The sequence below is a fragment of the Canis lupus genome, chromosome 28 (assembly GCF_048164855.1).
Source record: "Canis lupus baileyi chromosome 28, mCanLup2.hap1, whole genome shotgun sequence".
Taxonomy (NCBI): domain Eukaryota; kingdom Metazoa; phylum Chordata; class Mammalia; order Carnivora; family Canidae; genus Canis; species Canis lupus.
Window position 1 is genome coordinate 34,518,394 of NC_132865.1, and position 23,956 is coordinate 34,542,349.

At 39.5% G+C, this 23,956-nt stretch overlaps 1 protein-coding gene across 4 annotated transcripts in view; it reads right to left on the reverse strand.

The window, feature by feature from the left end:
• Positions 1–23,956, reverse strand: part of LYN (LYN proto-oncogene, Src family tyrosine kinase) — a 115,082-nt gene that overhangs the window by 39,077 nt on the left and 52,049 nt on the right. For 2 of the 4 annotated variants that reach the window (XM_072804592.1, XM_072804595.1), the window contains exons 2-8: positions 21,222–21,295; positions 18,190–18,235; positions 16,845–16,950; positions 15,449–15,547; positions 15,224–15,327; positions 14,353–14,502; positions 13,386–13,538 (exon numbers count right to left, since the gene is read on the reverse strand). In XM_072804592.1, coding sequence (XP_072660693.1) covers positions 13,386–13,538; positions 14,353–14,502; positions 15,224–15,327; positions 15,449–15,547; positions 16,845–16,950; positions 18,190–18,235; positions 21,222–21,290 — 727 coding nt within the window. In that variant the 5' untranslated portion in view covers positions 21,291–21,295. Of the gene's footprint in view, positions 1–13,385; positions 13,539–14,352; positions 14,503–15,223; positions 15,328–15,448; positions 15,548–16,844; positions 16,951–18,189; positions 18,236–21,158; positions 21,296–23,956 lie in introns of all 4 variants that reach the window. The other 2 variants (XM_072804591.1, XM_072804594.1) reach the window with 1 other exon arrangement.

Consider the following 23,956-nt stretch of genomic DNA (forward strand, 5'->3'; position numbering starts at 1 on the left):
CACCTCTAAAAACTGCTTATATACACTAACTCTAAAGTACAACATACTAGAGTCAGATAAGACTTTCCCCAAGTTTTCAAAGAGAACTGGACTTGGGTGACTCTCCATGAGCAAAGGCTTCTGTACTGAAATGTTTGGGAACCACTGCCTGCCAACCCCTTCCCGGGCCCAGGAGATGCAGCAGAAGCATTCAGAGTCCCACAGTGAAGAAACCTGTCGGGCTTGGCTGACCTCAGCATTTCCCACATTTTCTTGACCACTGGACACACTGTCATGTACCTTTTCACACCCTGAGGAATGCACTTTGGGAAATACTGACTTCTTAATACAGTTTCCTCAAGGCACCTTTTTCTGGAACCTGCCCCAATGATGTGCTCACTTCTGAGCCTGATTTTCTCCTGAGGCAGCCTCTTCTCAATAGTTTGACAAAGAAGAAATAGAGATAATCACTTTCCCTTTTCCCTTCCTCTCTTTCTGTTTTTTTGGGGGTTTTTTTGCAATTATTTTTATTTAGCTGAATTTACTTATTTTTTTTTATTGGAGTTTAATTTACCAACATATAGCATAACACCCAGTGCTCATCCCATCAAGTGCCCCCCTCAGTGCCCATCACCCTTTCTGTACTTCTCTTGAAAGTGCAAGAAAAAGGTGAGGAAGGAGTGGCAGTAGGTTGCCACCCTGAAACTCTCTGCGAGTTGCTCTACTTGTGTATTACAGCTTGTTTCTTTTGTTTGTTTGTTTGTTTGTTTTTACCTGCCCCGCAAAATGGTGATATATAGTGTCTGGTCTCTTTGTTAGATCACATAATTATTTGTATAAGTACAGAATACACAGATGACCAGAAGCATGTTCAATGAAACATTTCTGAGTGGTAGAATTTGCAATGACTTTTACTTTCTTTTGTTCTTTTCCATTTTGATTAATTTTGTGAATGAATATGTATCTTTCTTTACAAAAGGAATTTTTTAAAAAGAAATTATGTCTCTGTTTCCATACCTCCCATGGACAAGTATTAGTTTACAGCTAATAGTCAACCATAGTTAATAATTTTTATTCTGATTACTAACACTAACTTTTCCTTTTATATTTCACTTTGATTTGTACCTAATAGTAGCTTGCCGTGTTGTACAGAAAAATGAAAAATGCAATATATATATACTTATATATATATATATACTTATAAATATATATATATTTACTTTATATATATAGTAAAGTAAGTGTTAGAACGTATGGATAAGACAGTAATAAAAAGGTGACAAAATACTGAAGTAGGTATTTTCAAAAGCCACAACCTACAGAAAATAATGGAATAAAATATATTAAATTGATTTTCCACCATGATCCAGGAATTGCACTACTGGGTATTTACTCTCAAAATACAATAACACTAATTCAAAGAAATACATGCACCCCTATGTTTACAGCAGCATTATTTAAAATAGTCAAACTATGGAAGCAGCCCAAGTGTCCATCAATAGATTAATGGATAAATAAGACATGATATATATACGCAATGGAATACTATTCAGTCATAAAAAGAATGAAATCTTGCCATTTGCAACAGCATGGATGGAGCTTGGGAGTATAATGCTAAGCTTAATAAGTCAGAGAAAGATAAATTCCATATGATTTCACTCATATGTGGAATTTAAGAAACAAAACAAAGGAAAAAAAGAGAGAGAGAGAGAGAGAAACTAAGAAATAGATTATTAACTATAGAGAACAAACTGATGGTTAGCAGAGAGGAGGGGGATGAGGAAATGGGTGAAATAGGTGAGTATACTCATCATGATAAAAAAATTAAAAATTTTTAAAAATTAAAGCAAAGATTCATTATCAATTTGTTTAAAGGTTTACGCATAGTATTCGGTTACACGAATATATCTAATAAGTGAATTCAGTAAAGTCACAGGATACAAAGTTAATATATAGAAATCTGTTGTATCTTGATACACTAAAATGAAATAGCAGAAAGAGAAATTAAGAAAACAATCCCATTTATAATTGTACCAAAAAATAATAAAATATCCAGAAATAAGTTTAACCAAAGAGGTAAAAGACCTGTACTTTGAAAACTATAAAACACTGAAAAAAGAAACTGAAGATGATGCAAACTATTGGAAAGATATACTATGCTCATGGATTAGAAGAATTAATATTGTTAAAATGACCTTACTTTGCAAAGCAATTCATAGAATCAATGTAATCTCAATCTAAATGCCAATAGTATTTTTTACAGAACTAGAACAAATAATCTGAACATTTGTATGGAATCACAAAAAAACCCTGAAGAATCAAAGCTATCTTGAGAAAGAACAGGAAAGAAAGAAAGCTGGAGGCATCACAATACCAGGTTTCAAAATACAGCACAAAGTTACAGTAATAAAAACAGTATGGTACTAGCACAAAAATAGACACATCAATAGAATAGAATAGAGCCCAGAAATAAACTCATACTTGTATGGTCAACTAATCTGTGACAAATAAGGCAAGAATATACAATGGGGAAAGATAATTTTTACAATAAGTAGCATTAAGAAAATTGGACAACTACATACAAAACAATGAAACTGGGCGACTTTCTTTCACAATACACAAAAATAAACTCAAAATGGATTTAAGATTTAAATATAAGACCTAAAACTATAAAGCTCCTAAAAAAAATAGGCAGTAAATTCTTGAAAATCAGCCTTTGCAACACTTTTATAAATATGTTTCCTCAGGCAAGGAAAACAAAAGCAAAATCAATCTATTAGGACTACACCAAAATGCTATTGCATAGCAAAGGAAACCATTAACAAAATGAAAAGACAACCTACCAAATGGAAGAAAATATGTGCAAATGATACATCCAATAAGGGGTTAATATCCAAATATATATAAGGAGATTATGTAACTCAACACCAGAAAAAACAAATGATCTGATTAAAAATGGATAGGGGACCTGAACAGACAATTTTCCAAAGAAGACTTACAGATGGCTAACAGGCATATGAAAAGGTACTCAACATCACTAATTATTAGAGAAATGAAAATCAAAACCACAATGAGATCTCACCCCACACCTGTCAGAATGTCTAATATCAAAGACAAGAAATAATGTGTTGGTGAGGATGTGGAGAAAAAGAAACCCTTGTGCACTGTTGGTAAGGATGTAAATGTGTGTAGCCACTGTGGAAAACAGTATGGAGTTTCCTCAAAAAATTAACAATAGAAATATCATATGATCCAGTAATTCCACTTTTGGGTATTTACCCAGAGAAAATGAAAACTCTAATTCCAAAAGATATATGCACCCCTATGTTCATTGCAGCGTTATTTGCAAGAGCCAAGATATGGAAGCAATCTAAGTGTCTATCAGTAGACAAATGGATAAAGAACTGGTACACACACACACACACACACACACACACACAACGGAATTTATTAATCCATAAAAAAGATGATATCTTGCCATTGGCAACAGCATAAATGGACTTAGAGGGCATTATGTTAAGTGAAATATGTCAGAGAAAGACAAATACCATATGATTTCACTTACATGTGGAATCTAAAAAAAACAAAAACAAAAACAAATGAACAAATAAAAAAACAAAATCAGACTCAACAGAGAACAACTGGTGGTTACCAGAAGGGAGGGGGGTGTGGGGAGAGGCAAAATAGGTGTTAGGGAATAAAGAGGTAATAAACCACTTGTTATAAAATAAGTCACGGAGATGAAAAATACAGCATAGGGAATATAGTCAGTAATATTGCAATTCTGTTATGTGGTGACAGATGGTAACTACACTTACCTTGGTGAGCAGTGAGTAATGTATAGAATTGTCAAATCACTATTTTGTACATCTGAAAGTAATATAACATTGTGTGTCAATTGTACTTCAATAATAAATACAAAAAATATATAAAATGCAAAAAAAGGTTTATACATAGATCCTCAGTTACATGACTATATCAGTGGCACAACAACAAGAAAATATACTCTCTTTGACACATGTAACTGACAAACGGACAAAGGACTAGTGTCCAGAATATATAAAGAATTCCTATAAATCAATAAGAAAAATAGAAAATAGACAAAGGTTTGAATGGGCATTTCAAACAGAAGAAGTCCACTGGGTGATAGACGTTAAGGAGGGCACGTGATATAATGGGCACTGGGCATTACATAAGACTGATGAATCACTGAACTTAACCTCTGAAACTAATAATACACTGTATGTTAATTAATTGAATTTAAATTAAAAAATAAATAAAAGAAGTCCAAATAGCTGATAAACATTTAAAAAAACATTTAAAAAGAATTCAATCTTATTGAGAGAAATGCAAATAAAGCCATAGGAAGAAACCACCACCCAGCTCAACAAAAATCACAAAGCCTGAAAATGTGAGTGCTGGTGAGCCCATGACCCCGGTAGGGAAACTAGGGCAGCTTTCCAAGGCCTTCTGTGCTCTTTTCTGAGCATCAGTGAAATTCAGCTGTGAAGGTTCTATCTTTACCAGTATTCCCAGCAGTCCATGAAGGATGTTGACAGAGTAGCCTTCTTTCAAGTGCAATCACCTTGAATGACCACACACACACACACACACACACACACACACACACACGGGCTGTGCTGACCTGCGGCCCACCTCTTTCCAGATATAATTCTGTTGATCAGGAAACGGCATACTGAGAACTCTTGTACATTTTGCTAGGACAAGCACTTTGCAAACAGAGTTGGCAGTATTTAGCAAAGTTGAAGATGCAAACTCCCATGACCCAGCAAATGGACTCCTGGCCACCTTAGAGAAATGCATGTACCTTTCTTTGCACCAGTACAAAAATGTTCCTAGCATAATTGTCCATAGTGGCTTAAAACTAGGAACAGGGATCCCTGGGTGGCGCAGCGGTTTGGCGCCTGCCTTTGGCCCAGGGCGCGATCCTGGAGACCCGGGATCGAATCCCACATCAGGCTCCCGGTGCATGGAGCCTGCTTCTCTGCCTATGTCTCTGCCTCTCTCTCTCTCTCTCTCTCTCTCTCTCTCTGGGACTATCATAAATAAATAAAAATTTAAAAAATTAAAAAAAAAAACTAGGAACAGGTCCAGTTTCATCAACAAATAGTGAAATAAATGGATAAACCAGTGTACAACTTGAGTACAAATATAACATGATACAATACAGCAATGAAGGTAAATGAACTGTAGCTACACTCAAAACCATGGACGAACCTCACAACTATAATGCTGAACAGAAGAGTACATTTGGTATGATTAATTTATATAAGGTTTAAAAACAGGCAAAACTAAACTGTATTGTTTGAGGCTGCACACTCCCACATACAGAAATAACAGAAGTGTAAAGAAAAGGAAATTATCACAAAAGTCAGAATGGCACTGCCTTTGGGGGATGATCTTTTGGGGACAGAGAGGTTGGGGTTGGGAAGTGGGGTCTTCTGGGTGCTGGCAAGCTTCCAACATGTGACCTCAGTCAGTACCTGCCACGGTCAGTATCTACCACAGCAGTTTTCATTTTGTAATTATTTGTGATATTGGATATTTGTGTTGTACATACTTTCATCTGTTTGTTATATTAAACAGTAATAAAAATGAAAGAAACAAAACTGTTCTTTGTCATTGAACAATGAATCTCACTGAGACTTTACATCATATAAAATTATGGGTAAAGGATGAAGAAAAAAATGCTTTCCAAGGGTAGGGGAAAAGTTATCAGGAAATAGCCCAGCTGCTAAAGATATTAAAAATGCTGATAAAGAGTTTCAGATGAACAGTGAATAAAACAGCTGTGTCGAGCACAGCTCAAGAATGGCAGCATTTCCCACTTACTGGTGGTGTCTTGGGGCTGGGTATTTAAACAACAGGGCAGGTTTCCAACTTATAGTAAAGGCATGATGTTTATTCGGTGTGAAGACTGAAATCATATTTTCTCAAGATATTCTCCAGTAGGGTGTAGGTTCAATTAATCTAGTCATGGAGACTCAGGTTGGCATCACAGATGCAAAAGATTTCGAAAAAAAAAAAATCATTTGAAAGTGAAGAATGACACTTTGGCGCAGTTAAAAAAAGTTGGTGGTGGGCACATCTGGGTGGTTCAGTGGTTGAGCATCTGCCTTCTGCTCAGGGCGTGATCCCGGAGTCCTGGGATCGAGTGCTGCATCAGGCTCCTCATGGGAAGCCTGCCTCTCCCTCTGCCTATGTCTCTGCCTCTCTCAGTGTCTCTCAAAAATAAATAAATAAAAGCTTTAAAAAAAAAAAGGAAAAAAGTTGGTAGTGACAATTTGAGAGAGCTCCGTTTTCAGGTGTGACTAATTTGCTAAAAAGCCCCTAAGTATCATAAAATAGAAATCTGGTTTTAAAAAAAGGATGCATGCAGTTGATTTTGGAAGTTGCTTGGTGATGAATTTCAAGGTGGTTGGCTCAAATGAAAATTTATCCAGCAAAATTGAATTCAAAACAAGTTCCCTTTCTTCTACAAAGTCTCTTCGTAGACCAAGTGGTAACACAAAACATCACCTTTGGCTTCACTGACCAGTCAGTTCCCTCTGAATCCAATAATCCACAGTGGAAAAAAACGTGTCACCAAGCCAGATGTCAAGAGGATCACACGAACGAGAGGAAACAGCTTGAGGGAGAAACTCTTTTCTTTTATCCCCACCTCTCCTCCCCTAGAACAGGTCACTTCCTAGTATTTGTTCACTGCTTTTCAGACCAAAAAAGTCCAACCCATGAAATGTGACTAGTAGTCTATGAACCATTCCTCCAGCTACACAAAAATAAGAATTTAGTTGGTTAATTTAACAGTGAAATAATTTTTAATTTCTTCTTTTTCTATCAAAGAGAAAAACTAGACTGCTCATCTCTTGAGCAATAAGATACTAAGTAAAAAAGAGAAATAAAAAACGAAATTCAGATAGCCCTAAATTGCAGACCTTGCTCTTACACCAGCACTCAGACAGCTGGAATGACACACACAGACACACCTAGAAGAGGGGCATTCTTTGACCTCTGCTGCAGAAAATAATGTCACCAATCATTATTCTTTTGGTTTTATTCCCAGTATTTCTCCGTCATTTGCACTCAACATAATGATGTGATTTCAATAGTCAAGGCAGAGCTTCCTGACAGAACCATATCTGCAAAGGATCCCAGGTCGAAGTTTCTATTTTGTTCTTTTCTCTTTCTTTTTTCCTTTCTTTCTTCTTCCTTCCTTCCCCACCCCATTCCTACCTCCTCTTCCTTCCTTTCTTTAAGACTAGAAAGAGAGAAGCATGATTAAAAAACAACCATCAATGTCAATATCCCAGCAATAATATCATTGAGTAAAGGTTACATGGGACCTCTTTGTTGAAATACAATTCGTATACCATGCCATTTGCCTGTTTAAAGTATACAATTCATTGGCTTTTATATATTCAGAGTTGTGAGCCCATCAGCACAATAATTGAAATATTTCCATCATATCCATTAACAGTCAAATCCCCATCTTTCCAACCTTCCACCTAAGGCAACCACTCATCTACTTTGTATTTATAGATTTGCCTGGCACAACATTTCATATAAATGGAATCACATAATATGTGGTCCTCTGTGCCTGTCTGGCTTCTGTCATTCAACATAAGAGTTATCCACATTGAAGCATGTGTCAGTACTTTGTTTCTTTTTATTGCTGAATAATATTCCATTGTATGGATACACTACCTTTTCTCTATCCATTCAACTGATGGACATGTGAGTTGTTTATGCTCCTTAGCCATTATGAATAATATTCTTACAAATATTCATGTAAAAGTGTTTGCATGGACATGTTTTCATTTCTCTATTATTTCTTACAATTGCATATGAATCTATAATTATCTCAAAATAAAAAATTTAATTTAAAAACCCCCAGGAAATAGGGGTGCCTGGGTGGCTGAATCAGTTAAGTGTCTGACTCTTGGTTTCAGGCCAAGGCATGATCTCATGGGTCATGGGACTGAGCCCTGCATCAGGCTCCATGCTCAGGAGGGAGTATGCTTGAAGATTCTCTCCTTCTCTCTCTGCCCTTCCCCCAACTTCTGCATGCACACACACGTGTGTATGCTCACTCTCTCTCTAAAATGAATCTAAAGAAAAAAAAAAACACAACAAGAAACATTTTGTTGAGTAAGGAAATCCTGAGTAATCTCCCCTATTTCAGTCTTTGCACTAATGTTACCATACTTTCTTTGCAAGAAAATTCAGCATTTAATAATAACAATGGTTCTCTGAGTCCTGTCCACTAAGTGCTCATCTGAGTCATGTCATTTGATCCTCACACCATGCCTACAAAAGCTAGGTTCTATTATAACCCTTTAGGTGAGCCTCTCTTGTAAAACTTTATTAGTAAATTAAGCAACCTGATTAAAACCTAAGCAAAGGAGTTGAATAGACATTTCTCAAAAAAAGACATATAAACAGCCAGTAAATACATGAGAAGATAAACACATGAACAGTTATGTTCAACATAACTAATCACTAGGGAAATGCAAACCAAAACCACAATGAGACACAATCTAACACCCATTAGGATGGCTACCTCAGAAAGGAAGGAAGGAAGGAAAGAAGGAAGGAAGGAAGGAAGGAAGGAAGGAAGGAAGGAAGGAAGGAAGGAAGGATGGATGTTGGTGGGAATCTAAAGTATAGTCACTAGGGAAAACAGTATAGCAGTTCCTCAAAAAAATTAAATATAGAATTTGCCTGTGATCTAGCAATCCTACTTCTGTGTATATACCCCCAAAGAATTAGAAGCAAGGTCTCAAAGAGAAATTTGTGCATCCATGTACATAGCAGCATTACTCACAATAGCCAAAAGGTGGACTCAACCCAAGTGTCTATCAGAGGAGGATGAATGGATTAGCAAATGATGATATATACACATAATAGAATATTAGCTTTACAGTGGAAAGAAATTCTGTCACATGCTATAACATGGGTGAGTCCGGAGGACATGCTAAATGAAATAAGCAGGTCACAAAAAATGTACATACTTTATGATTCTGCTTATTTGAGCTATCTAGGCTGGTCATATTTATAAAGACAGAAAGTAGAATGGCAGTTGACTGGGGTTGGGAAGAGGGGGGAAAGGGGAATTGTTGGTTAAAGAGTATAGAAGCCAGTTTTGCAAGATAAAAAGAGCTTTGGAAATTGATTGTATGATGGGAATGTCCATGACACACTTAAAAATGGCTAAGATGGTAAATTTAATGTCAATGCATTTTACCACACATACAAAATGATTAGCAAATCTATTCAAATGGTGAATTTCCACAAGATTTTTACCCTCTTTCAGTTTAAATCCAAGTAACACTCAGGATAGACGGTTACATATTTCCCAGTGCCTCATTTCTCCTGTCTTCTCAATCTGTTTCTCCCACCAGCTGGGCACATGCTAAAAAAAATGTTCTCTAACATCAGCGTGAACATTTAGCATGCAGCCAGCAGAAGCTCATGAACAGGAAAGGGTGAGCAGTGGGCAGGAGAATCTACTATATCTGCATTTGGAAGCAGAGGTTTTCCTAACCTCAGAAAGACCAATGTGCTCGAGCTGCAGGTGACAATTTCAGCACTCAGGACAGAAGTTAGGGTGTACCCCCTGTTGCTACGCTAGCTTCACCCCTTTGTCAGTTTCTTTGGCCCAGTTGGGCTGGCATATGTCACCTGTGAGCATCAACAAGTCAAAGCTGGCAAAGAGGTTACCATTCTACTTGCTAGTAACTCTCAAGACAATTTTAAGAAAACATGAGAGGACTAGCATAATCTCTTCTCCTCAAATCGATAACTTCCCAGACTAGCAGATCTTATCTCTTATCTCTCCAGTGCAAATAGCATGTAGTTTGATGCCTTTATCCTGGCCTCGAAGCTGAACATGAGGAAGTTTGAACAAAACTCCAAATCATCATTTCATATGCAGGGTTACTGTTTTAGAGCAGATGACTAGACCCCAGTTAAGCTCCCTCTACTTTTCTCTTCAGGACAAGTATGCAATTCCTCTATTGGCAAACATTCACAGGCAGGTCTAACTGGATTATTTATAGTTTGAACTCATGATTGAAATTGGGGGAAATCCACTGAAATATAGCTTCCAGTGACTATGGTCAAATACTGTAAAATAAAGATAATAAAATCAGAGTGCAAAGAACCATATTCTATAAGAAACACATCAAGGTATATAATCTCATTCTCATTTCAGCAGCTGAGGAGATAGTTGTTTCACATTTTACTGATGAGGAAACTGATGAGGTCAAATTAACTTGTAAATAGCTTATTAGCAAGCAAGTCCAGGTCTCAGGATGCCAGAGCAGCTGGCTTCTTCACTGCTTTGAATGACTTTGGGCAAGTCGTTCATCTGAGTCTAGTGTCTTTGTTTATCAAATGATGACAATAATTCCTAGCTCACAGGGTTACTGCCTTGAGTATGAGAGATAATGGATGAATATGTGCCTAGAAGGGGGCCAGTGGTCACTGTATAGCTTGGATTTTCCTTCTTCTCCTCCTCTTGTCCTTCTACTTCATCGTCTCCTCCCCAGTCAAAGTCGCAGTAAATACAGGGAGGAAAGAGCACTCAGATGGCCAGAAGGAGAAGGCAGATACCTGGTTCTCTCAGTGAGTCAGTAGGGTTGGAGAAGACACATTTGGGGAAGTGTGCCCTGAGGATACAGCATCACTTACTACTTAGATACTATTCACATGCAAAGGCATCACCTGAGCCAAATCATGGAAAAACCCAAATAAGGAACATTTCACAAAACAACCAACCCATGTTCTATAAAACATCAGTGTCATAAAGGATGAAGAAGGGCTGAGGGGCTGTTCCAGAATAGAGGATACAGAAGACATGTAAACTAAATGAAAATACCTGATCCCAGGGAGCTCAAGGGCATTTCTGGGACAACTAGAGAAATTCTGGACTCTGTATTAGATAATAGTATGTATTGATGTTAGAGCTCCTAAACATGGCCAATGCATCATGTACTATATTGGCCCTGCTCTTAAGAGACACATATTTCAGTATTTAGGGGTGAAAAGTCATCACATCTGCAACTCACTCTCAAGTGACTCAACAAGAACAAGAAAAATAAAATAAAATATGTATGTGTGTGTATGTATAAAAGAGATAAAGCAAATATAGCAAATCACTAATTGGTGAACCCAGGTGAGGGTTTGCAATGTTTATTATACAATTCCTGCCCATATTCTGTGGGTTTCCAAAAAACTTAAAGAAATAAATACAAATACCTCAGAGGAATAAAGAGGAATAAAGAAGGTGGCTTTTTAAAAAATGAGCAGCTAACAGCTTGATGATTCCTCAAAAAGTTAGTAACAGAATTACCATATGACTCAGCAATTTCACTCCTAAAAGAATATATATACCCAAGAGAAATGAAACCATTTGTCCACACAATCGTACATGAATGTTCAAAGCAGCATTAGTCACAATAGCCAAAAGGTGGAAACAACCCAAATATCCAACAACAGATAAATGGACAAATTATGGTATATCCATACAGTAGAACACTATTCAGCCATAGAAAAGGATGAAATTCTGACATATGCTACAACATGGATGAGCATTGAGGACATTATGTTAAGTGATATAAGCCTGTCACAAAAGGGCAAATACTGGATGATTCTACTTACATGAGGTACCTAGACTAGTCAAGTTCACTGACACAGAAAGAAGAATGCCAGGGTCTAGGGGAAAAGGGAAATGGGGAATGACTGCTTCATGGGGACAGTGCTTCCTTTTGGGGTGATAAACATATTTTGGAACTAGGTGAAGGTGGTAGTTGTGCAACAATGTGAATGTAGTAAATGTCACAGAATCGTTCACTTTGAAATGACTGATTTTATGTTACATAAATTTTACCTCAAAAAAAAGGGGAAAAGGCAGATAGATAAAGGGGGAGTTTGATATTATGACCTGGGCCACAGAGTGTGAACAAGCAGAGGCCACATCTGGAGCACACACTCACACCCACGAATCTGCTGACTGGGATGGAGATGGTGTGCCTCGTAGGCACTACTGACTGGTTCTGGAATATGCCAACCAAAATGAAGAGAGTCAGGTTGTGTAATTATAATTTACCTGAATTCCATGATATGTTCACAGCATACTGTGTCAGTATCTGATGCATTTAAAAGATGCTTCAACTAAAGCAACAGTAACTGGAGAAAATTGGCAGTACTCTGATCCCAGAGGGCAGGATTTTAAAGGAGAAACCTCTCCCTCACAGACCCCTGGATGGGCAAGTGAAATGCCTATGTGACTGCAGCAGCCTCAGAGTTTAGTTTCTGCTCGGCTGGGACTGCATGTTATTAAAAGCTGCTACTCCTTCGTCTCTCTAGAAAATATAGTTGCTTTCAGTCACACCAAGCTACTACAGAAAGTGACCCAATAAGATGTGTATGACCTCACATATCATCCTTAACAAAAGCAACTGTATCCTCAAAGAGAACACGGGTTTTTTTTTTTTTTTAAAAAAAAAGGTTTTAAAAATTCTATCATAAAAGAAAAAAATCACATTCACTGTAAAAACTTTAGAAAAGACAGATGGGGGAAAAGCCCCTGGAGAAGTCACTGCTCTAATTTCATTGTACCTCTTGTCAGCCTGAGAAGGCAGGACTTAACAGTAAGGAATGATTCATCAATGGTGGCACTTGGAGCATCTTTAGAAACTTTCTTGGTTAGAAATTGCAATAAATATGATGCTTCTTACTATACCCACTGGTAAGGACAATCCTCACCCCGAATATAATTTTCTCTGAGAGGGAGGCAAATTTCCTGCACTTAAAATATGGTAATGAGAATCTGGTGATGAGAGAATCATGAACAAGTAGACAAAACAATCAGGAGAAAAACCCACTTTTTAATTTGAAAGAGAGTCACTACGGGGAGGAGAAATGAAATAGGTAAAGAGGATGAAGAGGTGCAAACATCCAGTTATAGTATAAATAAGTCATGGGGATGAAAAATACAGCATAGAAGAGATAGTCAATAGTATTGTAATAATGTTGTATGGTGATAGATGGTGACTACATTGCCCATGATGAGCAGAGCACAGCATATAGAATTGTCCAATCACTGAAATGTACACCTGAAATGAATATAACATTATATGTCAACTATATTTCAACTAAACATTAAAAAAATTGTTTAAAAATGTTTAAAAAGAAGAAAGAGAATTACAATGAAGAAAGGCCAATGAAACCATTTTTGCAGGCCAGTTTTTCGTGCCAGGTGGGCAGAGCAAAACAAAAGAAGTGATGCTTCTGACATGGCTTAATGTTCGGCTGAGAAAATGGACAGAAATTTGCTTGAGCCCTTAACTCTCTGGTCGCCTCATCCAGAGCCACGCACTCACCCATCCAGACTTCCCCGAACTGCCCGGCACCAAGCCTTTTCACCAACTTGATGGATTCCCGTGGGATTTCCCAGGCATCTTTGTCCCATGGCTTTTGTGGTTTGGGGCTAATACATGCCTTCTCCAATCTTCTGCACAAGCCATCTGACTGCTCTAATTTGAAAGAGAAAAAAAAAGGTTAAGAAATGTCCTACTTTGTATTTTACTAGGATCTATGAAGAAATTTCGACTCCTAGTGTGATCATTTCCAGCTGGACGTAATCTAGAACCTAAAATCCTATGGGGGTACCTGTTGTCTAATTGTAATTTTGAAAATTCTTACTGGAAAAACAATATGTGATTAAAACACACTTGATTGTATCCATTAGTACCATTTGCAAACCTACCATGTGTATCCCCTCGGAGTGAGGAGCAGAAGTAAACAGTTCCTGCAGCTGCCCCCTACAATCGACTTTAACCCCACAGGGAATGAACATAAAGACTACCCATGGGTTTGGCTTCACAGGGCTGAAACCCGTGGCACTGGAGACAGAGGACCATTGAATTGCCACTTGTAAATATTTTCTTCTTGTTATTTCTGTCTTCTTTTACCCAGACATATACACATATATATACAAAGACACAGAGCTGCAAATCTGCATTCTGATGCCAAATATTTAAAGATGTGTTATAAAAATATGCACTACGTGAAAAGAATATTCATCTTCCACTTCACAGTGTTAGAACATTAACTGTCAAACAGCATAGATGAGGTGGGAAGAGCTGGGATAATTATTCACTAAGATCAAATCTGACTGTAGATGCATAGTTAATTATAGATTAACTTAGAATCAATTTCAGAATATGATCCTCCAACTTCATCCAAAAGAAGTATGAGGTAGAAGAATTTTAATCTAAAAAAGTGCTTGACCCCCTCCGGTTCACAAAAAATCTGTTTTGTCTTGGCCAACCTTCAATTTTCACTTACTTTGGTAATGTTTAATCATGTCGCTGATACAAGGAAAAGTGATTCGTGGAGAGATGTAATATCCCCCATTGTCCAGACTTCTAATTTTGTAGTGCTTAATAACATCACCATGCACAGGGTCATAATCTCTGACGGAAAGAGAGTAGCTTCCTGTGGGGGGAAAAACACAAGTAAAGATTATGCTTGTATTTTACAAGTAAGATCTGCTTTACCCAACACTGTAGTCCACATTTTTGGCCATAAAATATGCAAAATGTAAATCAAGTATGTATGTAGTGCATAATTTTAAGTCCTGTAAAAAGTCTACCTGACACATGAAGCTACCATGTTGTTGCTCTGTAGCTTACCAACATGTCACATTCCTTCTTCAGGCTAGATTTATTATTATTATTATTTTGCTGAATTGGAAAGTTATTTTGATTTTCTTCCTCTTAAAAATTTCAAGATTTACTCTTAATCATAGTGTAGGAGGCTCAGCAAACATAAAGCTTGGTAGGAAATGGCCGTAATTAGGTCTGCTTTCTATGTCACTTTTAGTAGCAAAACTAATCATTTGAGTTTATTGTTATCAAACTATAACACTTTCACTACCAGCACATCTCTCTTTTTTTTTTTTTTTTTTAAGATTTTATTTATCTATTCATGAGAGACACAGAGAGAGAGGCAGACACACTGGCAGAGGGAGAAGCAGCCCCATGTGGTCTCCATCCCGTGACCCCGGGATCATGCCCTGAGCCGAAAGCAGACACTCAACCACTGAGTCACCCAAGGCGTCCCTTTTTTTTTTTTTTTTAAATAAGAAATCTATGCTAAATTTCTAAGAATGATTTCCTAAGTAGTGATTTATAAGAGGACTTAAAACACTTCCTACCTTTTAATGTTTCGCTTTCTCTGATAAGAAAAGCTCCAGCACTGTTCCCTGGCGCCAGAAGCTGCCTTTCTGCATCTTTCCTGGTTATATCCTTGAAAAACCACCTGAGAAGACATTTTCACATTTCATAGATGTTATGCTCCAGGGAAGGAAAAAGATAAGGAATGCAAAAGAAAGCCAGTGCAGCAAACAAAACCATCAAAGATGGCAACTGTAAGGACTCACTCTTCTGTTTCCAACGTGTTCACTTTGGCTACATAGTTGCTGGGGATGAACCCTTCTCTCTTTGTTGAAAGAGATTTAGCTTTCCACCATTCTCCAAGTCTGGAATAGAAAGAGACATCAAAAAGTTTTTGTATGCAGGGGCATCTGGCTGGTTCTGTGGGTAGAGCATGTGACTCTTGATCTCGGGCTTGTGGGTTTGAGCCTTATGTTGAGTGTAGGTAGGGGTTACTCTAAAAAAAAATGAAATCTTTAAAAAAATAAGTGTTTGGATCTAAAGAGTCAAGAGCTGCAATAGCAGTTGTTTTAAGGTGTCTGTTTTTAGGGGGTGAGGGAGGGTGGGAAGATCCCTGGAACCCCAGAATCCAGTGGGAAAATTCACTCCTTTTGCTGAAATAAAAATATGTGTAGAGACTCAGGCAAAGGAAAACAGCCTCACAACTGGGTCACTGTGCTCAGTGCTGCACACACAAGAGTTGGTGAAAATGGTTCCTATCTTGCAGAAGCAACATGTTTGTAATCTCTCCCAGGATGTCTAAGAAATGCCGTAGGATCCTTACAGAAATAGGAGTCAAGAGAACAGTGAACCACAGCTCTGACGTTATAAACACCTTTGTTAAAACATCCCATTTCCATAGGGAGATGCTTGGTGATAAGAAATAGAAACCATAAAGCAATTCCAAGCAGGTAGGCTCATCCCCACGTTCTTGTCCTCAGCATGGAGTCAAGGAGGAGGCCAGGGCCAGGGAAGGAGACAGGAGTGGAGGGGTCCTCATGAGCCTCAACTATGATCCTCAAATTCCCCCACACAGTCAGGTTCCTGGACTGTCAGACTTGAAGGACAACCACAACTGACACCAGGCTGTGGCCTACTGGATGCCTATACTATTTGCATACACACATGCACACAACATTCTCATATGAACCCCGGCGACAGAGGTACTGCCGTTTCCATTTCATAAGTGAAGAAACTCAGGTATAGAGTTGAAGTGACTCGTCAAGATCACACAGCTCTCAAGAGGCAGGGCCAGGATTAGGTCCAGGTTCACATTCAGCCAGTAAGCGATAACTGTTCTTAACCACTTAGCACCTTGTACTTACTAAGGGGGCTCCCTCCTCCAATCCTGGTTGGCAGGCCAAGATGACAATGTGCGCAAGACTAGGGGGAAATCCATATTCTCAGTACTGAGATCCTGTGGTCTGAGCCACAGGTCTGTGAGTCAGGACAAGAGGGCGGGAAGATCCCTTTGGCCATATTCCTTATACTTCCAAAGCCCTGCTAGCAGCAAGGAGGCAGCGAGGCTGGTTATTGCTGGGCTACTGGAAGCAAATCGAAGGGGACAGGACTCAGTGGCTAGAGAAAAGGGACAGCAGGCACAGTGTGCATAGGTGTACTTACTCCTCCAGGACTTTCATTTTCTCTCCTTTCTTGAAAGACAAGTCATCTGGATGGATGCCATCATAGGGGTACAAGGCTACCACGATGTCTCCTTGCTCCTCTGGATCTAAAGATGAAGGAGGAAAGGGAAAATTTTCAAGAATCCATCAATGGTAACATTTTAACAAGTCTTTATCAGGCACATAATGAATAATGAGTGTGTTTCCTGCCTAGTGGGGGCTCAGAGCCCACATGGTCTGCAGTAAGTAACATATTACACACACTGGATACAGTATATGTTATCTCCAATCATACAGACCCTACCACTATACTTAATTCCAGCTCTATATCTAAGAAATGATACAGCCATGTTCAGAGCAGGATTATTTGCAATAGCTAAAAAGAGATAACACGGGTACCTGGGTGGCTCAGTTGGTTAAGCGTCTGCCTTTGGCTCCAGTCATGATCTCAGGGTCCTGGGACGGAGCCCCATGTTGGGCTCCATGTTCGGGGGGAGTCTGCTTCTCCCTCTGTCTCTGCTCTTCCCTCCCCACACAGGTCATGCTCACTCACTCTCTCTCTCTTCCTCAATTAAATAGAATCTTTAAAAATAATAATAATAAAAGGAGGAAACAGTCCAAATGTTCAGTGACAAATGAATGGCTAAACAAAATGTGGCTTGTACACAGATCAGAATACTATTCAGCTTTAAAATGGAAGGACATTCTGACACCAGCTACAACATGGATGAACCCTGCAGACATTACACGAAGTGAAATAAGCCAGACATGAAAGGGCAAAAACACGCTAAGATTCCATTTATTTGCGGTCCCTAGAGTAGTCAAAATCATTGAGATGGAAAGTATAATAGTGGCTGCCAGGGGCTGAAGGGAGTAGGGGAGCAGGGAGTTAGTGCTTAATTCGGACAGAGTTCCAGTTTGGGGAGATGATGAAGCTCCAGAGATGGATGGTGGTGCTGGCTGCCCAATGATGTGAGTGTACTTAATGCTGTTCAACTGGACACTAAAAAATGGTTACAATGATATATTTTATACTACATGTATTTTTTTTCAAGATTTAATTTATTTATTCACGAGAAACACAGAGAGAGGGGCAGAGACACAGGCAGAGGGAGAAGCAGTTTCTCTGCAGGGAGCCCAATGCAGGACTTGATCCCAGGACCCCGGGATCACGACCTGAGCCAAAGGCAGACGCCCAACCACTGAGCCACCCAGGTGACCCCATGTATTTTTCTACAATGAAAATATAAACAAGAATACCCAAGCTGACTACCTTATAGCATCTCTAACTGTAAAGAAAGGGGGAAAAACCCAAAAAACCCCACTGTGTTGCCATGTAAACATACCTTTAGTTTGAAACCTCTGTCCTGGTAAAAGCTGAGATTCTGAAACCTAGGAAAGAAGATTTGTTAGGAAAAAGATTTTCATGTTTAGCTTTTCTTACTCACATTCATGTTGTACATTATATCACTTTTCTCATGGTAGCAAATAAGGCTTAGAATGGCTAATTTAAGAAGCCAGGAAGAAGAGGAGAACAGAGAAAGCATGTTGCCGAGCTGTGTCCCCACCTACACAGCTCAGAGACAGGGCTCTCCCTCCTGAAAGCAGGCATTTGCCTGAGGTGACGGGAAGTGAACAGGTACAGGCTGGAGTCTGAGCAGGGAAGCCAGGCACCAGGGACAGCAGAGCAGAAGACAGGGATGGTCTGGGTCCCTGCTGGCTCTCCAGGACCCCCAGTTTACCCAGGACTGATCTCCACGTTTCCCAGACTTGTTTAGAAATAAAACCAGTCAGGCCTCTGTCACTAGCAGCTGAGAACAAGTCCTGAGGGATCCAGGCTTCCTGAGGTTGACCCTGCTTCTGTCAAGGGGACAGATGGCGTCCCCATTACTTTGGCTGGGAGGTGAATTAGCAGGAAGGGTCTGTGGGACACAAAGCCACCTTAATGATCTCTTAAATCAAATTCCTTTTTCTCTCAGTGATCATGGGGAGGAGGTAAGAAGTCATGGGCCCCTGGTAAGGAAAGTACTGTCCAAGGCCTATGCCCACAAATCTTATGCAACTTTTCCCTTTGATTAAGTGACTGAATGGAATGAGGCAAAAACAGTTTGCACTGAAATTTAAATTTCTTTCTTTCATTTTTTTGAAATTTAAATTTCTGATGAAAGTTAGCCCATGATAAAATCTCTAATTACAAGGTCGGGGCAGCAGAGGAGGGGGCATGACTGCACGTCCCGGTATCAGAACATCGTGAGTCCGTGTTATCCTTGAATACTTACTTTAAGAAGTTCTAGACTGATATTTTTAATCATGTGGATTTGCATAATTACGATACATGATCAATTACAAATGATTTAGAGGAAATAATTAGAAGATGAAAAACTAATTAAATCACTTTGAAAGCAGCAAGCTGATTTTCAAATACCAAAGAGTCTTTAATTTGCAAACGGGCTTTTTAGAAGCCCAAAATACATATATGCAACTCATCTGCCATGACTCTCTCTTTAAAATGTCTTTTCCTCGGGGTGTTGTTGCATTCCATCGATTCCACCTCACCGGCTCATCAGAGCTCCTCTGACACCAAGCCAGGGTGTGTGCATTTTTGGCACATCTGGCCACAGATGGGAGCGTTATCCGTGGCCATGGGCTAAGGCCAAGCTAATGGGCTCAGGAAACAAGGGCAACTTTAACCAGAGATGGATGGTTAAAGGCACAGAAGGCACAGACTAAAACACAGCATCCGTGAGGGAGTCGCAATATTGCAACCCTGTTTACCATTTCTGCTTTCCAACTCAATTTTTAACCTCTTTTACTCTTAATAGGAATAAAAATGTAAGTTTATATGATTTGCCTTTGTTTTTCTGAATAAAGGGCATGTTTGTTCATCATTTCAAAAGAAAACTTGGGTTCAAAATATGTAAAATGCCTAGTATAGGAGACCAGATTCTTTTAATGAGATCTCTTAAAATCTATCATAAGAAAATTGTGTGTAACTCCAATTCCTTAAATCATTTTCTTTTCTATTAATTATGTTTACACAATATAGTTCTACACTTATACTTGTTTAGGTAATGTTTTAAAGGTTTTTATAGGTATTTTAGGTATTTATCGTCACTAAATTGTTAAAGTTATAGCCATACATTTTGAGTTTTCATATATATAATTATACCATTAATTTATCTAACTAGAAACATTGTGTACAATAATAGCAATAATATATTCACTCTTCATCTTCACTTCTTTTATAGAAGGCCAACAGTGACTTCAAAATTTCAACAGTGAAAAAAAAAAATTTCAACAGTGGCATGAGACTTTGACATAGCTCATAGTGACAGGATAATCGGGAGTGGTGGGAAAGAGCTTGTAGAAGGCTTGGTAACAATAATATACTTCTCTAATGCTAAGGCATTATATTTAAAACATGTCAGGCTGGAGACAACTTGAAAATTGTTAATAAAGGCATTGGGGCTAATTTGAAATAGGCTGCTTCCAGCTTAAATGCTTAGGAATTCTATAAAAACTCGGCTATAGGAATTTATACATATATAAATTCCTACATTTCCTATTTAATATATATATATAAAATAGATGGAAAGGACAAAAGATCTTACATCTGAAATAAAGTGAATTTAACATACCAACTATTAAATGCTCTGTTTCTCTTCTCCATGAAACTGGAAAGTATTAGGTCTTTCTTTGCCCAGCATTTCCCAACTTCATTGAACAGCATATTACACATATAAAATTTCTGGTATAGATACTTTAATGTCCAAGGTCAGGGGACAGAATTAGCTGTGCATTTTTTTTAATCTTTTAATTCTCTATAATAAGTCATGACAACTTGGAATCTGTACAGTTTGGAATTAACTGAAGAATGACAAGATATAGGATAAAATGTGATATGCCAAGGGGCATATTAGCACTTATTTTAGTTTCCAATTTGAATGCAGAATTTCCTTTTGCTCCCAGACCACTGCGCTAATCTTACCACTTATCCTAAGTCACAGGAGTTCAGATAAATAGATTTATCTTTATATATAAAGAGTGGGTCTTTGCACCAGCAATATGAAAGATGATTTTCTTTACATATGAGAGGAGGATCAAAGGCCCTTTCTTGTGTAATAAGTGGCCTGGTTATCTCGAGAATGTCTACAAACTCTTTAAAGGATTAAGTTATAAAGCATATCAAAAATTATTTGAGGCCCAAGTGATGGATCTGATTTTTTGCATGCACACGTTACAGATTTGGCGTTTAAATTACGCAGCCATGCTTTGATCCTGCTGTGGGAATTCTCCCCTGAGACTATCTACTTACTGGCCTTTGCTGTTTATTGGACGTTGGATCTCTCACATAAATAGTTCGGTCAGTATTACGTACTGGTTGAGTCTTCAAATCTATTCCTTCGTCATTCAGATTGTCTTTCCTTTTTGATTTTATACATCCCATATTTCCTGTAGGAATATAAAAGCAACGACATCGTTTTACCATTTTAGAACTGGCTTCAAGCTACCAAAATATCTCTATTAATAAAGAATCAAAAGAATACATTTTCCTTCTTTATTATAGATAGCTTCACAAACTCAAAGGTCAATACTGTTCACCTACCCATTTGCTTGTTCATTCATGTGTTCATTCATTCATTCATTCATTCATTCATTCAACAACGACTTCTTGAGCCCTAAAGAGGGTCATATTCTTGTGGCAGAGATTTGTGATTTAAAATTACATTACACTGTGGCGAGTCAATGCTAGAGGACACACGGGACCTAGGAAAGGGCACCTAACTCAGACAAGTGGAAAGAAAGGTCACCAGGGGAAAGTCCTGAAGGAAATGCTCTGTGAGTCAAAATGGGAGGGATGCCAGTCACATGGCAAAGTCAGTAAAGGGATTCCAGGAAGAAGGAACTTCACATGCAAATACTGATCCTGAGATAGCGTGGCCGCTTCAGGGAACTAGTTCATTGTACCCCTTCAGGAACTGGTTCATCTTACTCTTTCAGGGAACAGGGTCAAGATGATCCCTTCAGGGAACTAGTTCTACAATGAGAATGGAAAGGGAGGCACACCTTGTGTGCCAGGCTGGAGAGTTGGTTTTCTTACCTTGTCATTTCACCAGGACATAATGTGCGAGGTGAAGTGAGGGGTCTTGAGGCCCCAGAGGTGAGCATGCTTATGAGCAGGATGGCACAGAACCTGGCTCTGATTGAACGTGGCTTGGGGCCTGGGAACTTGGTGGTGGCCTTCACCAAGATTGGAAATAAAAGAGAGACATGGGAGAGGCCATGCCGGGAAGTGCACCCAGATGATGAGATCCAGTGGGCTTCAAGGGAAGATATGGGAGTGTGGAAACCAGGAAAGAGGGTGGAGCTAGTGGCACAAATGATGGCATCAGCAAGCCATGACCATGCACAATACTTTGGAAGAAGAACCGTGGACAGAAGGGACTCAGGCCTGACCAGTGCGGAATGAATGACATCACCATGCTTCTGAATGCTAAACTCCTTTATTCATTTCTTCGATTAGTACTAGGATGTACAGAGAACTGTACCACACAAAGCACTCTGGAGACTAAAGAGATGATTTCAAAAATTGAAGTCAGATATGAATCTTGCCTCACAGAATCTGTACATTAAAAACAACAACAAAAAAATCTGTTATGAGCTGCTTTAGAAGGTCCCATTGGGCAGTGGTTCCCAAAGCTGAAGGAACACCAGAATCATCAAACTCAACAGAACAGATTCCCTGGACACATTCCAGGAAATTCCTTGCGGCCCAGTAGAGGGCCGCAGGGCGGGAGGGTGGGGGGAGGGAGGCAGGGAGGGCTGGGAGGGCAGTAATCTGTGGAATTCGGAAACGCTGCCATTTGGGGACCACTGCCTAGAACTTTAGAGGAGGGAAAGATGATTCGGAGTTTGGGGGAGGAAGTGGTGGGAATCAGGAAATAACTCCCAGGGGAGGAATTGTTCTAAGCAATCTCAAGATCTCTGAACTGTCAAACTGTCATCCACAGGGCACCGCAGCCACAGCTCATCTCTGCAGCTTGTCCTGCAGGCTTCTAGGTGGCTGCTACCTTCAACTTGTTTTATCATCTCATTTTGGATATATGAAGCCTCTAAAGGACAGTCACACCTCTTTCTGAAACTAGTGAGGTGCAGTTCCCAAAATAAAGGGGAAGCAAGTACTTCTTTGATTCAAAACAGCCCCCTTTTTATAATATGCTAAAGTTTCTGCAATGGAGGAGGGTTTTTTAATTGACCTGTAAATAAGCAAGAGAGGTTTTACAGGTGATAAGTAAATAGGCAAGTTCTTTTTCACCAGTCTTAACTTCCACTCCCCCTCCCCAAAAGCTGTGTTTCACTGATCGTCCACAAAGATGCTATACAAGGAAGGAATATGGACCTGGATGAGGCCTCACAGTGCCCACCGCTGAGCACGCAGCCAGGTACAGGGGGAGGCCCTGGAGGGTCCTCTCCTCCACCCCTCACTCCTCAGAGGCACTCTGCTTCCCCCTCGCTCTGACCGCACCCCCACTCCCACCCCCACCCCCACGGAGCCTCTGGCTGCTTGCACTCCCACTGCCTGGCCAGCTGCCCCACTCTCTCTTTGTCTCTGTCTGGCTGTCTCTCCCCGTGTCTCTGTATCTGCTTGTCTCTCTCTCCTGCTTTCCTTCTCACTGTCTCTCTGTCTCTCTCTCCCACCCTCTCCAGATCTAGACACAATGTTACCTGCCCAGACTGGTCTTCACTAATGATCCTACTGGAAAGATCACTCTTCTTTTTCTAACTGTGACTGACATCCCATTACATACTGGTTAATTCATGGTTAGCCCCCACCAGAATTGAGGCAGAAGGGGAGCTCCCAACCTGTTTCTTTCTTTTTAAGATTTTATTTATTTATTGGACAGAGAGAGAGCAGAAGCAGAGGGAGAGGGAGAAGCAGGCTCTCCACTGATCAGGGAGCCCAATGGGGGCTCACTCTCAGGATCCTGGGATCGTGACCTGAGCCAAAGGCAGATGCTTAACTGACTGAGCCACCCAAGTGCCCATCCCAGCCTGTTTCTTCAGGGCAGTATTCCCAGCAGCTACAGGCAGCTACACAGTGTCTGTGCAGAA